The sequence below is a fragment of the Brienomyrus brachyistius genome, chromosome 19, assembly GCF_023856365.1.
Source record: "Brienomyrus brachyistius isolate T26 chromosome 19, BBRACH_0.4, whole genome shotgun sequence".
NCBI classification, from domain to species: domain Eukaryota; kingdom Metazoa; phylum Chordata; class Actinopteri; order Osteoglossiformes; family Mormyridae; genus Brienomyrus; species Brienomyrus brachyistius.
This window is the reverse complement of record NC_064551.1, coordinates 19,253,214-19,270,889: the sequence shown is the minus strand read 5'-3', so window position 1 is coordinate 19,270,889 and position 17,676 is coordinate 19,253,214. Positions and strand designations below refer to the sequence as shown.

The following is a 17,676-nucleotide window of genomic DNA, read 5'->3' as shown; positions in this document are numbered from 1 at the left end:
AAGCGCCATCATCATGTTTAGACATGTCTAATAAGTAATGCCTGCAGCGGGGGGGCTAGCACTGTCTATCGTGCTGTGATCGATAACACCAGCTGTGTTCAGGGTGTTCTGTCCATCACCATGGCAGCCAGTCGCCATACCATATACGGTACAGCAAAACAGGGTCATTAGTATTTAAAAGAATTAAAATACATTACATGTGTTTATTAATGTACAGACTCTGTCAAACTCAATCAAAAAACATCAGACATATATAGTTCACATTTTTTCTTAAAGTTGGCCTTCCTAGCTAAATGGGGACCGTCCATTGATTTCCATGGGAAAAATCCCTAATCCAAATCACAACACCCCTAACCTCTACCCAGCCCTAACCTTAACCATAATTAACCAACCCAAATACAAGACTTTTGGCACTTTTACTTTTTTGATTGAAGTCACAGATTTGTATAAAACTGAGGTTATCCAAATGGGGACCTGAAGAAATGTCCCCAAAAGTAAGGAAGATTCAGGTTTTACCGCACTTTGGGGACATTTTGGTCCCCAAATGTGATCTATGCAAACCCACACACACACAGAAAAAGCACGGACATGAGCACAAGCGCGCACCCAAGGATCGTCCTTTAGAGTTTGATAACTTAATGTCTGCGAGCCAGTTGTAATTCTATCTATCCAACAAAGCAAACTGACAAGACAGTGCAGGCATTGGGCTCGGGGAAACATATGATTATGTCAGGAGGTTATTATCGAACATGCTCGCTGTCTCTGGGGAGTAGGTCCGGATAGGACATTTTTTTTAAAACTTTGACAGAATAACGTCTTAGTTATTTTGATGAGCGTTTTTTCAGTAATGGTTGTTCACACTCATGTGCACAAACATATCATGACGGTCGGAGGCTTTAGAGTTTGATTATAGGTCTGTGAAAGTTGGGTCGCGATGTGTATCCCCGTGTTTTTACTCGTAATAAGGGGCCTTTTTGAGCCGCAGTTCGTCTGATTCCTCACCCAGGACCTGTTTGCCTTGGGTGACCCTACCAGGGGCATAAAGCCCTGGGCAACTTAGCTCCTGGGATCATTGGAACACGCAAACCCCTCCACCACGATAAGGTGTCAGCTCCAGGAGACACTCATCCCGCTATACCTTTATTATTATTCCTTAAAACGCAATTAAAAATATCACATTAATAAATACATGAAATGTATTTTTATTCTATTAAGGTTTAACGGTCCCCTTACCAAACCACACATTCCCCAAAGGGACTAGTAACCTCTCTCTCACTCTTCATAAGCATCAAGCTTTCACACCAGCCAGTTGACACCCATGGTGTTAAGAACCACCCATCTTAATTTGAGGAAGTAAATTAATTTAACGGTAGGCAGCAGGAAGTTGTGTGAATGATGTGTTTCTGCACACACAGTCAGAAAATGGAGTACCAGTTTGTACCTTTGCTTATCACTGGGGCTGTATGTTCAAGGGTAAATGTACCTTTTAATATACAGAAATTCATTATGAGGAACATTTTTGTACCATTGGGGGTACATTAATATTGTTTGTACCTTGGGGATGATCTACAGAGTACATTTGTGTACCTTAAATTAGCCTGAGGTACATTGACCAACAGCTAGGGCACCATTGGCAGAGCCTTGACAGTAACTCTCTTTCTGACAGTGCAGAGTATCCCTGGAACTTGCCTTTAGATCATCCTGATGCTACACCTCATACCCAGATGTCCTGTCTGGAGCAAGATTGTTTGTCAGATTCCATTAGGTTTTTGATGCGAAGCATTTTTTCTTGAGTTTAGGTAATTGCCTGGTGAAAGCTACCAGTTTTTTTAAATTATTTTTTCTAAAATAGAAGAAAGACTTGAGACTATTTTGTTTCTGTACGTAATGGGAGTTGAGTACTTTCTTCTCAGAAACAGCGTTTGACGTGATCACACGATCAACAGCGCTTCCCCTTTCAGGCTTAGACAGTCTGTGGTTTTTGTCGTTACAGTAAATACAGCACAAAACTGACACTGCAGATGACGCAAAGAAAATATAATATTTGGCCAGGATGTCTGATCCTTGGGGCGGCCATCAATCAGCATCAAGCCTAAAGCCAAAACAATTCACTTCATAGGTTTTGGTGAGAATAGCAGACAGGTGTATGTAATTAATATTAATAAACCAGGTCACATGGGCTTTCACTTGTGAGGTGGCAGTTACACTCATGGAGTTGTCAGTTAAACAAGGTTAGTTGAGGTCCCTTCAGCCCAGGTAATCCTGCGCATTACACATCACTACAATATACCCATGATTCCGTGTTTCCATTACGTCGGAGCCGGAGTCTGACCAGCAATAGCATATTGCAGCTGTACAGAAGTTAGGGTTGTTGCTGTTGGATCAGTTACACCTTGACAGGCCAAATGACTGCCGCACCCATGCAGTGTGATTCAGTCTATTATTTTAAATCTGAATTTTAAAATCTTGCATGATTAGCTGCTGTTGTACGTGCCGGCTGAGTCGTTCTTATTTTACGTTCTTCTAATTAATATATAATCATAATGGCTGTACATTGACAGCTGTTCTCCATTATGTCCTTTGGCGCAATTGTATGTGGAAGTAATTTCCAATATGTATTTTCCTCCCAAATGTTGTAAACAGACTGTATAAATATACGGCAAGTGAAAGCATTGATTAGTATTCACATGAAAGTTTCGTCATGACTAAATAATTTTCAATGAGTAAATTTTAAGCTTTAGGGTATTTCTTATGAACTTTTAGAATATTTTTCTCATATACGCTGAATACCTTCAGCGATGATACAACTGAACAGATGTTAAAATAAGACCACTGGAGGGCGACATAGTTTCATATGCATGGGGTTATTAAATCATACGTCCAACAAACGAGGATTATATTGAATTTGCAAAGCAGCATGCAAGTAAAATTAAGAAAGAAAAGCCAAAAAGTCGAAACAACACTTACTTTTTTGGTCAATTTGCTTAAGCCTAATAAGATGTACAACCTCTACACTTACGACTTTGTTGCCACACTCAGCTCAATTTCCTTCGTGAAATTTGCTGATGACACAGTAGTGCTCGGCCTCATCTCCAACAATGATGAGTCGGCCTACTTGAAGGATGTGGGGAACCTGGGAAGGTGGTGCCTGCATAACAGCCTCAAACTGAACGTCAGCAAAACGAAGGAGCTGACTGTGGACTACAGGAGGTAGCAGGGCTCTCACACACCTGTCCACATCAATGGTGCTACGGTGGAGAGGGTGAGAACTTTCAAATACCACAGTGTCCATCTACAGGAGGACCTCACCTGGTCCACACACGCATGCACCCTGGTCAGCAAGGCGAGGCAGCGGCTCTACAGTCTGAGGCAGCTGAGGAGGTTTAAGGTCTCTCCTGCTGTCCTTAAGGCCTTCTACTCAACTGCCGTAGAGACCATCCTGACCATCATGGTTCGGGAACTACTCTGCCCAGGACCGGAAAGCCCTGCAGAGGGTGGATAGAGCAGCTGAGCGCTGCACCAGATCTGCCTTGCCCTCCCTACAAGACATCTACAACAGCCGGTGTAGGACCGGAGCAACAAAAATCTCCAAGGATCCAACCCACCCTAATAACTCTCTGTTTAATTCTGCTGAATTCAGGCAAACGCTTCTGCAGCCTATTGACCAGAACGGAAAGGTCCAGGAGGAGCTTTTTCCCCAGGTCATAAGGCTCCTAAACCAGGACGATACTCAATGTGCCTAGGTCTTCCACCGGACTCCACAGTGACTGTAACACTGACATCACTCTGTGCACATTGTGTACGGGTGCCCATAATCCTATAAGTACTCCTTACATTCAGTTTATACTGTCCAAATTATCGGTACATTCCTCAGATCTCTTACACATCGCGTTTATATTGCACAGCACCATCACTTTGACCATGTCACTTATGTATGGATTATGTACAGCTGAACAGTTCATATATGTTTTATTTTATAATATTTTTCTATATTTTGTTATTCTCTTATCATACATAGCTGCTTGGACTGACCAGTATTACATTTCACTACATGATGTATGTGTATAACTGTGTATGTGATGAATACAGCTCTTGAATCTTGAATGTCCCAAGACTTAATTTAAAAAAGACACACTTTTTAGTACCAAAAGCAAGAAGTAGATTACAGAGATAACATCAATGTAAAATTTAAATACATTAGCTGAAATTAAAAACATTTACACACATACTAGTTGTTCTTGTGTAGCAGTTTCCACTAACCATGTACCTGAAAGACCCCAAACAACACTTAGCTGTCTGTCAGTGTGCCTGCAATCACAGAATAGCTGAGTCTGCTATGGCAGTGATGTCACTCTCGGAAATTCCCGTGAGAGCATGATGTATCCCCTGATCTCCTGCCTAGTAAATCTTGTAGGGTGTGGCACTGTGGGTCAATGGTCACTGCTGCGCTTGTCATGCCTGGAAAAACATGCCATAAATTTCCCACAAGGCTTGAAAGAATGTTTTTCTTTTCAAGGCTATCAGCAGACAAGTTGTAGGAACGCCTTGTTGAGCCTTTTCACTTTCAGCTTTGGGCGGTGCGTGTGAGCTACAACACCGTGCGTCACTGTCTCGTATCAATCATTGGGCTCACTAGGTGCCGTCTGTTGTGTTTAAGTTCCTGTCGTCACCCTCGCCCCTGTGTGTCGTTACCTTTGTGAAGTGAAATGGAGAGCAGTGGATTAAGACCCCACAAGTCTGTGGACAGAGACATGAAGAGAAAAACAAGGGAACTGGCAATGACACAGCATTCTGTGGCTACATGCTAAAATGCTAAGCTAAATGATTCCGTTTAAAACGGTGAGTGGAGTCCGGCGTGTCTCGGGAACGTTTGTGACGTTAGGAATGAAGACCTGCTGATTCTCTCATGTCGATTCTGTGAAACTCCTGGTATTTTAAAGCTCTGCGGATGGATGATGCTTCTGCCATCTAGTGAAAGATCAAGCTACATCTGAAATAATCCCTGCTGGCGGAATATCGGAGCTGGGCTCCTTCAGTAGGTCCTGTTCCTCACCAATCCCTCTGGTCTCTTACAGCTACACAAATATTTCTGCACATTTGCACTCAAAACATGCTAAGAAACAACTGAAAAAAAAATCAGACTTTCACAACATGACGTGGTTGCATTTCGTAAGTCTGCTCGAATCGGCATGTTGGTGACTTACACCGGCCACGGCTGAAGTTCTACAATAGAAGACCGCTGTTAAATTTCATGTTCAAATAGGTTTCAAACTCTTGTTTTTTGGAATCACTTGAGGTCTTAAATGTATGATGATCTCCCACATGCTGGCAACTTAACAACCATTTCCAAATATTCAGCTGCAATGATCCAATTCACTATTTATAAGCCATACAAAGAGAACAATAATTCTAACTGTTTGGAGTTTAAAGAGAGCCTGAGGCTGACCTCAGTCATTTCATGACCATGTGATACCAGAAGATTCTAACCTTAACGTGGCTGCGGCCCTAAGAAATTTGGAACATTATCTGACTGATCTGGGGGTTGGGGGCCCAATATAAAATGCTTTCATGGTAACATGTAGCAACAACCCCCCCCCTCCCCCCTATATATTTGTTTGTTTGTTCGTCCGTTCGTCTATTTATTTATTTATTTGCCCATTTGTTCTTTCATCTATCTGTTTATTTTTGATGAAAATGGTCCTCTTTGTACATGCTGTTCCCCAGATTCTCCAGACTGCATTATGCCTAAAAAGCAAAAAATAAAATAAAAAATACATTGTACGGATGGCTTATATATTCTACATATTTTGAAACGGTAAAGAAAAATCACAAAGGAAGGATTAAGAATGTCAACGGTGGGACAAAAACACAGTCAGGGAACAAAACACACAAAATTACTAAGTTGTCTAGCTTGACTATCTGAATAATATCAGAATGATTAAAATGTCATCAAAATAATACATTACTGTACAGGGATCAACAGCGTGGCAATTTTTGACATCATTCCTAGAAGTTTAATTATAAAACTTCTGTATTAAATACTGTTGATCGATCCTGTTTTATTAACACAGCAAACAAAAATAAGGCAACAAATAAAACAAACAAATGCTCAATAGCACTTCCTAACGTCTTTTTTAAAAATGCAGGGAATTTGTGTGTTATGTGGACACATAATAAATGTGTGTGACGTCTGTCATCTCTCGTGCCGCTGAGCTCCCCGAGTTCCATGAGCCGTAGCTGCAGATGATTCACAGTCATGGCATCATCACTGGAATGCACTGCGGGAGTGGAATTTTACATGAGTACGCATCTCATGCCATTTTACAGACCGTGAACCCAAATGATACATGCCTGGGCCAAGCAAGGATTATGGTCTCACATTCTTTCCATATGGATGCCAGTGCTATATAATCCAGTGCAGAAAAGCTGTGGTGGCATCCGTGTGATTTCCTGCTAAATCCTGTTATCCGAATGCCTTATGATGTTGCCTAGTTTCCAGGAAGTGTACGGTGTGTAAGCTATTAGCTCTGAGTATTGTTCTTCTGATGTGGTGCACTTAATGAGCAACTTTCATATTCAGGAGAGTCGTTCTGTCTCTTTTATCTCCTTCACATTCAATTTTCCATACTGTGATGTCAGCGTGGAATTGATACATTTCTCTCCAGGATCTGTTTGTGCGGTTTTCTGCGTGATTTCAACAGGACAACTGAAGAAAATCCAAATTATTTTGGAGTACTTGCTTGAGTAAATTAAATCCGGTTGTAGATTCTTTCCCTTCTCCTTCTTGCCTGTCCAACCTGCCAGTTAGTAATGTCCTAAACCAGAATTGACCCAGGAGGCCTAATCGAGGCTGCATCAAACTGGGACCAGCTGGATTTTCATTATTACTTTTTTTGTCTCATCATTCCAGATCTTTATATTGTATATTTGTTCTTTATTTGTGCATTTAATCCAATTGTGTATGGAGCAATTCTTCTCTTCATTGTTCATTGTTTTCAGGGATATTGTTCTGCTACGCTTATCTAACATTTAATTCAGAGTTTTGCTAAATTGCCCATAGGTGTGCATGTGTGAGCAACTTGTGTGTGAGTGTGCCCTGCGATGGGCTGGCCCCCCATCCTGGGTTGTTCCCTGCCCCGTGCCCATTGCTTCCGGGATAGGCTCCGGACCCCCTGCGACCCAGTAGGATAAGCGGTTTGGAAAATGGATGGATGGATGAAATCTTCAAAACCAAGTTTTCATGAGAATCACCCAGACGTCATGGGTCTTGAAAGCTCATCTCAATTAGCCTTCAAAGGGATAAATAGAACCCTCTTCCAAAACAAATGTTTGTCAATATGTAATTATAATTTATTTGTTTAAATATTCATAAATACTAGTATATATCAAGTAAAAGAGAATATGATTTTCTTCTGCATTAATCGTAAGATGTTAAACAGTTTTCCGATCAGGCTTACCGAAAAACAGCTGCGTATGATGTAGTTCAATGAAGGACCCCGGGACGCATGAGGCAAACATGGCGTCGAACAGTAGGAAATCCGTTCTCTTCGTATGCTTAGGTAAGAGTCTGCTGCTTCGCCTGCTTCTGCACATGGACGGGGAAACGCCTGGATCTGTTGTTGTGAAGGTGTAACAGGAATAATGTCGCAGTTCAGAGCTGTCAGAGAATAAAGCAGCAGAATGGCGTAAACAACGGAGCTGTCCGCTACTAGATGCCAGCGCCGATAGCTGTGTGACATTTGTAATGAATAAGTCGAAAAGGAGGCATAAAACTGTAACGGGATAATCCTTTTTATTTGCATTCTACATTATTATTGATTCAGTTTACAGCTCACTACAGCGTTGGCAGCAGGCTTTGGAGTTTTCTAGCTGGTCCAAGCTGAGTTGGTAGAGAGGTTATTAATTAGCTTAGCGTGTAAATTGGTGTTTGTCGTGAATTATTCCTTAAAGTCTACTTCCAGCCCTACTTTGTTACGGCTAGATGACTGGAACTAAACTTAAAATTGCATTTAAACTAGTGATTGGCATTATAGTTTCACTTGTATACGTTGTCCATTCACATGGTCCCCGGAAGTTGGATGACACAGCAGATTCTCATACACTCAGAAATTAAACGTAAATGTACCCCTATACGAAAAACTTAAATGCTGATGCTAATCTTGGTTATTACTAAGACAATGAGTTGCATTTTATAAAATAGTTGAACTTCTGTGTTTAGTAGTATGACCTTTGTGGAATATTGCACTCCCACTTATGCAGAAGTTATCAAATCTAATCTGAAGATCAGATTAGTTTTAGACTTAAATTACATGTTTTGGTTGGAATTGCATAATAATGTATCTGTAAGTGACTCGTATACATGGATAAAAATTATACAGCAGAATTAGGTTTAGTATTTGAGAGCAGAAAACTTGCTGTCGCATCACTAACAGCCATTGTCTGTTATCATTGTCCTATAATGTGAAAAATTAGCCTGAGCGTCATGTAGATTTTGTGTATATGTGACTGCAGAGTCAAGTGACATGGGAATATCAGCCATCAATACTGGCTGTTATTATTATCATGACTTGGCAGATTTTTTAAAATCTCAATAGCTTGCATTTTGTTAGTTTTTCCTATGGTTGGACCTTAACCTAAGGCAATTCAAATGAAGCTTTCTGGCCAGATAATTCACAAGATTCCTGCTGGGATGTGGAAGGGGACCCTTCAGCTTAGGGTGCCCTGTGACATGTGCATCTCATTGATGAAAGACCATTTGCCCAGACTCTAGGAGTGTAGGTTTTGGAACAACTTGAAATCATAATAAAGTATTAGCACACAAATATTGACATTATACACATAAGATTATTTATAAAATATTATTTTCTAAATTGGGTTAGATAAAGGTGCACAATCTGCACACCTATCATTGTGACATTGATTCTCTGTTTTAGTCTTTCGTCTGAATATGTACGTCTTCTGAACGCTTATCCCAGTCATGGATGTTGGGAAGCACAAGCCAGTCCCAGGCAGCATAGTGCTCAGACCTTTGTCTGCATACAGTGAGGAATAAGTTCTGGTGTAGAATAGTGATCACAACCTGCCTTTACTGAAGATAACCTTCACCCCTATCTCTCCATAAGGGAATATATGCCGATCCCCGATCGCTGAAGCAGTCTTCCGGAAGATGGCAACTGAAAACGGAGTTGGTGATGATGTAAGTGTTTCTGAGCCCGTGAGACCAGGGCTGCTTAACGAGTTTGGCACTCGCTCCTTTGCGAACAGCTGTACTCCTGCTGTAGTCATACATATGGCTGATGGTCTCTAGATACTCACCTTGTGGATGGAAGGAAAACCATACGTTTGCTTTATGTTAAGCATGAACAGTGTTTAAGTTTGTTAGTATACTGTGTTTTCACATTACATTATATTAGAATTAAGTCTAAAATAAAGGATACATGTGTTTGCATTTGATGCAAATTTGCATTTGATGGATGTTGTTGAAAGGCTCTACTTGGCAGTCTTTAGTTTTGGCAGCAATACTTTTCTTGGTTAAGTCATTTTAAAAACAGCCTGTAGATGTTTTCAAACACACTCCTTCCACCACACCATGCCGCTTGTGCCTCTGTGTAGCTGGCTAACACATACCTGGCGGCCACGGTCATGTTGGTGTGAGCCTCTTTTTTTCCCCGGTTGGCACATCTCTCTGCCCGCCTCTCTCTCCCCACGCAGTGGAGGATCGACAGCGCTGCCACCTCCACGTATGAGATAGGCAGCCCGCCCGATGATCGAGGGCAGGCCTGTATGCAGAAGCATGGCGTCCCCATGAGGCACATTGCCAGGCAGGTACGACATTCCCCCCAGCGTGGGCTACTAGCGATGCCTCTCTTTGTTGCAGTGGATGATAGACAGCGGCGCCGTGTCCGACTGGAACACAGGCAGCGCACCAGACAGCCGTGCTTTGGCCTGCCTCAGGAAACATGTCACTGAGACAGATCACAGGGCCAGACAGGTAGATTGACATGTGCCACCATCCCCTGTCATTGCCTGTGTGTGTGTGAGTGAGCACATGCTTGTTTTCCTGGACTTGTGGGATTATGGCAAAACATACAAGGTAACTTGACCCCTTCTTTGTTTTATATATCTTGTGGGGCAGAGGGAATCAGTTTGGCATGAGTTGATATGAAATCCCCATGATCACAAGTAAACAGACACGCACCAGTTGGTGTCTAGGTGGATTTGGGCTAAATATGATGTCATTCAATCCATAAAAACCACACTGAGATTCAAAACCAGCAACTTCTTCATTTAAAGAAGAGCAGACAATGTGAACATCAGTACGTGGATTTTAGGAGGCTGATCGCAGCTTTCTGGGCCTGCAGTGATGTCTGAGTCATCTGGCTGTTGGCTTTCTTGAGGGAATAATGGAATTAAAGTGAGTGGCAGCCAACAGCGACTCGGAGGAGAGTTTTATACTTTGGGGTCACGGGTGAGTGTTGGTGTAAACAGAATTGAGAAGTACATAATGACTAATGATTTGTGCATGTTCCTCTTAAGATAAATATGAGACTGCTGACCAGCTTTATTATTCAAAAGAGATGGCTTTTAATAAATGTAGTCATTGGACAGCCATCGTCTCCCCCAAGTCAAATGGATATGAAACAGTATCCGCTTTAAGAAGGCCTCCAAGCTCAGGTCTCAGTCGGAACATGTCCCTTCCCGCTGAGAGAGAACAGCGCTAACGGTGTCGCTCGCACAAATGATTTCTATCTCCAGTATCGACTCTGCCAGTCCTCAATCCAGTGTTATAAAGTTGGGGTAACTGCAGTCCAGCTTTCTCTTTTAAATGTAAAGCCAACCTTTGTTCAGTCCTCTGAAGAACAAGAGCTGGGTAGCTTTTCTGGGGATCGGAATCGATCCCCGAGACGTTTCGTTTCACATTGCGGTGTCAGTGATCCAGATCAGGATGGTCTGTCCTGTCTTTTAAATGGCTGAAACTATGTAGTTGGTGAATATACCCTTTAAAATGTACTTTTAAATGTCCTAGGAATTGCTTTATCATGGAAAAGTTCCTGTCAGTATCGAGAAATTTCGCAGTGTACTTCCTTTGATTGATAGATCTAGAAAAGTTTAAATAGTTTGGCATTTACTAAAAGACATGATGTGATTTGGGTTGTGAAAGACGGTCTCCTCTGCTCCCTGTCCTCCCCTCAGCCAGGCGGCTGTTTATTTCATTGTCGGACGTGTTTTTAATTTAAAGTGTAAGTGATCAGTTTACTATAGTTTTGTTATCTTGCATGCAAATTGTGTGGATTACAAGTGAGTTCTTTCTATTTTAAATTGAACAGCCATTAACCTAATTTTTTAATTCAGGTCATCCATCATCCATCCTTCAACAGTCTGTGCTTTCTGGGATAAGCTGTGGACTCACTGTAACCCTATATTAGTTCTTAAAATGATGTTTGTTTTTTTAGGTGACAAAAGGAGATTTTGAAACTTTTGACTACATTCTATGCATGGATGAAAGCAATTTAAGGTATGTGCATATATTAAGCTGTTGTCTTCTGTTGGATTGCGAAAGTTTTCCTTCACAAATCAGTTTTATGATATTTTTGCAGCTTACCTAATATGGGGGGTGACATATTTCAGTCTTTTCTTCCAAGATCTGCATTTAGCAACCCAATACCGAAGAATGATTGCAATTTTTACAGGGAAAATATCAGACACCTGTTAAGATCAGACAGTACTTGTATTTTCTGAAAGGAGTATGCAGCACTGATGAGTGATGAGTGCCGTTTACACCTGCAGAAATGCATTGTGGGTGTAAAAAAAATCATAATCAAAATGCACTATAAAAGTAATTGAATATAGGACAATTGAATCGACAGCGACCTCAAGAGGAAAGCCAACGCGGTGAAGAACTGCAAAGCTAAGATCGAGCTCCTCGGGAGCTACGACCCTCAGAAGCAGCTGATTATCAATGACCCATATTATGTAAGTGTCAGGGCTTCACTGCGGGCCTTAGGTGTCCTCGCCTTTTTTGAAAGCCCCGTCTGCCATCTAGGAATAGTAGTTAACTTGGCAACACTTTACTTAAAGTAGTTATATAACTGCAGTATACATACTCTCATTATGCATTATAATGCCTTTATAAAGTATTATAAACACGGCTATAAATATTTATACCCATGTTTATTATGCATTGTGAATGCTCTGTGAATCTTTCGTCAGTAATGCACTATAGATCCCTTCATAATGCATTGTACTGGTCAGTATATGAATTAAGGATGCTTTGAATTGCATTATGAAAGTATTTATAATGCATTATAGCTGAGAGAATTCATAATGTGTAATAAACATGGCTATAATGTGTTATATGTATTTTTTAATATCCATTGTCTCTTGATACTAGAAAACTAGAAATTCTTAATATTAGCTATAATACTAATATTTAAACTATGTATTCAAGCTATATTTGTAGTAAATTGTTTAATATTTTTCTTTTTTAGGGGAGTGACAAGGATTTTGAAACCGTTTACGATCAGTGTCTTAGATGCTGCAAAGCCTTTTTGGAAAACAGCTCTTGATACTTCTGCCTGAGTGCTGTTGGTCAGTAACATCACAGCAAGTTCGATGCAGTTTCACATTTTCATTAGCTGTTGCCTTATCAACTGCCAGTTAAAACATTAATATGAAGGTGATCACTTACGTTGAATATCTAAATTAAAAACACGATTGTTTCTTAGAACATTGATTTGTCTGTCAATAGTTTTATGGAAAAAATATTGAGCAGTAATATCATAGTTAATGTAAAAATCCAGATTTATCTCTCTTGGTTCATAAATACTTGCGGTCAACTTTCGTTTTGTGATCAAAATAAAAAACATCTCCTTCCAGAGCTGCAAGAGTGATTAGATTGACAAAATCCTGTTATACTATTCAGACCCTGTCAATGAAATATAATGGATATATTAGTGTCATATTTAGAAAAGCGTTATCTTAATTGAGCCACTGAGACCTGAATGCTCAAATAAGGGTGTGATTATTTTTCCTGGCATTCACTGGAAATTCAGGGCGGAAAAAATAATGGATTGCAGAAGAATCAGACCCTTGAATAACCACTAGGAGAAGGATTGTTTTGGCATCTCGAGTGGTTCTGTGTTCCCGCAAATAAATGCAAACGACAGATGACCCTAGTTACACTTTGGTAAAACTGAACCCTCTGTAGCTCGGCTGGGAAGGTGGAGGATTGTAGTAATCATAAAGATGGACATTCATAGGTCACTGGTTCAATTGCGACTCGAAGGAGCATGGATTTTGGGTGCAATAGGGGTCCAGCTTTACCTATGACCAGAAGGTTGCTGGCTCAAATCCTAGAGTCAGCAGAGTGCATGTGCCCTTTAGCCTAATTAACACCCAGTAGCTCTGGAAACTACCTGACCCTGCTCTCTCTCAAAAATGCACGTGGCTTTGGATAAACGTTTTCGGAGCCTCCCAGAGGACCTTCCTGGACCTGACTGCTGTGTCCTGCTGGAACGTGCATTTCTCTCAAGCCAGCAAGACTACAGAAGACTTCAGGCCCTGTCTCGCCGCAGTGCTGTCCCCTTTTTCCGTGCTGAGGAGCAGCGATGGGAGGTGTGACTGCTGGGACAGAGCCACTGTCATGGCTTCCTCACAAAAGTCTGATTGAGAGGGATGAAACTCCACTTGTATGTGCAATTCAGTTGCAGCTAAAGTTGCAGTTTGCTAAACTCGCGGCAACCACGAATGATGTCATGACATCAGTAGAGCTGGCAGGTCCAAAGTCACATTAAAAATAAAAAAAAAAGCATGTAGCAATCTTATTTAAATATTTTATTTTAAATATTCCAACATCCATTCGCATTATATACCAAACACTCATTTTAAATATTTTTTACACTATGTACATATTGCACAATAGCTAGAATGTTACACAAAGTACAAAGACAGAGGCTGCAATATATGAATATACGAATCTCAACCAAATGGAAAAGAAATAGTTTGCTTTTTCTTCTTTTGCAGAATGTAAACTATCCCGCTAGTGATCGACCCCAAGTCTCTGCGCCAGGAGTCTCGCCAAGCCAGAAAGTGCCTCCTCACACACTGAATAATTAGTTAATAATTTAATCTCCACTGTCGGTGAGATCACAGACCTAAACTCCTGATTGCACTCAGCAAAGACATTCTTCTTGTCAGGTAGATGCCAGTTAGGGCGCGAAAAAAACTTAGGAGCCAGGAAGGCAAGATGTGAAATGCGTCGTTTCTTCAGCAACAACGACAAAGTCTTTCTGTTGAAAATGTCTTTAGGCAGCAGAACAGGCGCGCACTTTCACATAGCCTGTATCCTTGATTCATACTGTTTGGATGCGCTGCCTTCAACAGAGCCGAAACTTACGAAGACAAAAATAAGTCTCTGTTCCCACTGTCACCGAAGGGGTTTTCATCGATTGCATTCGGCTCTCTTCTCGCTTACGTTCCAAGGCACTTTTCTCCTTCCTGCGACTTGACAACACATGTCTGGTGTTGTTTAAATCTGAAAAGAGGAATTAAAATGGACTTTAACACCACACTCTGAGGACATGTGCTGTTTTGAAAAGTTGATAAAATGACGAGAACTTGGCGTTCCAATACGTTTAACGACTGAAAGAAATTAAAAAGCCATAAAATACTTCTCTGAAATTTTCATGAGCAGGCCTACAATTTTTGTTTCATTAATCAAGCAGAGAAAAGATCGTGGTCATCCCTGTAAACCATTAAACCGCAAAGGCGAAATACAAAATGAACTCGGTAGAATCTCTGTCTTGCTTTAAATCTGTGTCTAATACGTAAGGCATTTAACCATATAAACAGTGTATGCCTAAGAGGTTCCAGCCTTAACATTAGTTAAAACGTGGAGGGAGCGGCATATTGCTCCAGGCATTTCTACCATACAAGCACAAAATTCGACCTTTTCTTACCTGCTATCCTACGTGCATCGCGCACTCCCGGCTAACCTTGTGAGCAGTCTTGCGCATCTTTTGTAGTCTGGAAAAAAAATCAGTACTTATTGAGTAGCAGGTCTACCAGCGGATCGCCTCCACCCGCAATTTGGCTTCCCCGCTGCAATCCAGTCCTTCGGTCCTGAATAGCTATAAAAATTGCATGAAAGAGAGCTTACATGCCGGCACGGTGCAGTCTCTGGTGTTGTGGTATAGCCTGTAAACATGCTTCCTGCACTTCGGACTAATGTACAGCGGTCCTGAGGAAAAGCAGAGCAGCGTGTCGGACTCGGCGCATGGAGATCCATCATCCCCCCCCCCCCCCCCCCCCCCCCCAGCCGCCGACCCTCCCGGTGCCTCACCTGTTAAATGCTTTATAAACTTATCCTTCTTCCTTAGATCTCTTGGGAATATCTCTGCAACATAAAACAAATCGACAGTCAAATACAACACGCTTTTGGTCTGGCAAGGAAAAAAACGTAATTTCCTCCGGGATGATCAAAGCATTCTGATTCTGATATTGTACTTTTACAATCATTCGATATCCATCCATTTCGACCAGTGATTTTTGACATTTGCCAAAAGCGCTTAAAATATTTCTTCTTTTACCGTATACCGTAAATGCCACACTAATTTAAAAGCTTCGAATAGTTTTTAAGCACATATGTTCATGTACCACTGCTTACCAAGAATATGGCCCTCTTTATGGGATTTATATTCTTGCAGCTCCATGGGATCGGACGAGTGGTTCTGCTTCTTCAGCGCAATGCTCATGGTGATTTCCGCGCTGCCCTCCTGCTGCTGCCCCTTTATCCGTTTCATGATGTCCATCATCTGCTCCAGGACACTTTTCTCGTCCCTGTGGTTCTTAGTGACGGCTCTGTACTTGCAGGACCCCGCCGTGCACAGCAAGATGACCAGTCCCACGGCACTGTGCTGGCGCAGCCCGGTCATCGCTGCTGAGGAGACCCTGGAGCTCGCTTCTAATATATATAGATATATATTTACATTTATTTAGTTTTTATAAACCTGAAATAATAATCTGAGTGGTTTTATTAACAGTGCTACACCTAATACGAGCTATCACGAAAAACACATTGCGGAGCAGACGTGAAGTATTTCTGAAAACTTCCTTATCCAGTATGACTGTTATGAATAAAGTGATTCAGACGTTTTTTCATGATAAAGACAAAATCGCAACCAAGTAATAATTTTACGTTATATTTTTTGTAAATTTGTAGCCCAAAATAAGTTTATAATGGAAAAAAACATTGCAGTTTATTCTCAATGTAAAGACAATTCAGCAATCTTAAACACGTATAATAATGTAACAGACTTCAGTAAGTACACCAAGGCTCTATCATCTGTGATCATATAGTTACCTGTAGCGTATTGTCTCCTGCTGCAGGTGTATATAGGGTCGCGCAACTGAAGTCCCAAAGCGCCCGGTAATTCTACACAGTGGTAAATTTCAACAACTTGCGCTGCTTTATTCCCATTAATTTCCAAGATCAATCACTGCACCATGGCCCAAAGAGGTTTCTTGGTTTTATATATTTGATTTGTTCTTAATCTTCTCTTGTTGGAAAGTGAGAAGCGTTGCGCTCACAAACTTCTGTCCGCCCCCGGCAGGGTCTCTCACTTTTTATCCTGTGCTGTAGACTCGGGGACCCGTCCCATGTGGATTATCCCGGCATGTCTTTAATTAGAAACGCGTTAAGACCGGATTCGAAATAAGGCATTTTATTTTCCTAGTCATGAGCCGTTCGGTGCCGTGCAGCTCCCCCCCCCAACCCACTCGTCTTTTCCGTCAATCCGTTTTCCGTGAAGGGTGACCGAGTGCGGCGATCGGTAACAGACGCAGGTGAAATGCTCTTTTGTCTCTTAATTTCCTCCTAAGGACGCCTGGCTCGTGTTTCACACAGTCCCCATTTCAGATCAATGCCGTATATGCGGTTATCAGCGATTATGACAAGTGAGGACATTAGTGTAATGCGATCAAACGAGCGTCAGTTTAACGGCGATCGCACCAGACCTAGCAAGGACTGGAAATGTGCTGACTTCCACTTTGTGTTTACTTTCATTTGCACCACTCCCTTTAAGCAACATGAAATGCACGCTGTGACTGACTCCTTCATTGCCTTCACCGACTCTGCTGCCCTTCTGGGTTGTGTGTTGTTCCTGTGCAATATTCAATCTTATTTCCGCAACAACAGTATATCCTACGATACGCTTTATGAAGTTTAAGTGAGCTTTAGTCAAGTAGTTAGACAATTTGTTTTGTATTGGAGTAATATACCGCCACTTAGCGAATTATATACAAATACGGACACTATTTTTTCGACTGGAAGCTCAGATAAATGAAACCGTTTGTGTATAGATAGATATAGATATTACTTTTGACCTCTCCCTCGGATAAAGCCAATTATTCATTTAGTAATTTAATGCAGCACTGATAAATCCATCCTTTTCAAAACACTGAAAGAGCAGTTGTTCCTTTTCACCTGAAGCATGACGAATCATTTAATAATGTGAATATCCTGACCGCACATTTATAAAACATGGTAATTAAGTATCTGAAAGTGCAGCCTATTGGACTGATATCATGATTATTAAAATCCAAACTACTTAGCCCTGTACCTGAACCTGAACTTTGGGGTGGGGGGTTGCAGAGCTGACTTTACAGCCGGGAAGCATC

The 17,676-nt window shown here is 41.4% G+C and overlaps 2 protein-coding genes across 4 annotated transcripts; one reads left to right on the top strand and one right to left on the bottom strand.

The window, feature by feature from the left end:
- The first annotated feature begins 7,448 nt into the window (after nucleotides 1-7,448).
- On the top strand, nucleotides 7,449-14,783 carry acp1 (acid phosphatase 1). 3 transcript variants are annotated; one of them, XM_048986176.1, is made up of 7 exons: nucleotides 7,449-7,559; nucleotides 9,123-9,196; nucleotides 9,712-9,825; nucleotides 11,454-11,515; nucleotides 11,868-11,973; nucleotides 12,489-12,588; nucleotides 14,023-14,783. In XM_048986176.1, exons 1-6 carry the CDS (start codon nucleotides 7,487-7,489, stop codon nucleotides 12,564-12,566), a joined length of 507 nt encoding a protein of 168 aa, XP_048842133.1. In that variant the 5' UTR covers nucleotides 7,449-7,486; the 3' UTR covers nucleotides 12,567-12,588; nucleotides 14,023-14,783. The 3 variants fall into 3 exon arrangements, with proteins under 3 accessions (XP_048842133.1, XP_048842132.1, XP_048842131.1); XM_048986175.1 differs by lacking the exons at nucleotides 9,712-9,825; nucleotides 14,023-14,783 and adding an exon at nucleotides 9,878-9,991 and having other exon boundaries at nucleotides 12,489-12,877; XM_048986174.1 differs by lacking the exon at nucleotides 14,023-14,783 and having other exon boundaries at nucleotides 12,489-12,877.
- On the bottom strand, nucleotides 14,410-16,979 carry LOC125714992 (ALK and LTK ligand 2b-like). The gene is made up of 6 exons (XM_048986178.1): nucleotides 16,361-16,979; nucleotides 15,665-15,961; nucleotides 15,341-15,394; nucleotides 15,158-15,238; nucleotides 14,958-15,024; nucleotides 14,410-14,533 (listed from the first exon to the last, which is right to left on the bottom strand). Exons 2-5 carry the CDS (start codon nucleotides 15,930-15,932, stop codon nucleotides 14,966-14,968), a joined length of 462 nt encoding a protein of 153 aa, XP_048842135.1. The 5' UTR covers nucleotides 15,933-15,961; nucleotides 16,361-16,979; the 3' UTR covers nucleotides 14,410-14,533; nucleotides 14,958-14,965.
- Nucleotides 16,980-17,676: the final 697 nt, after the last annotated feature.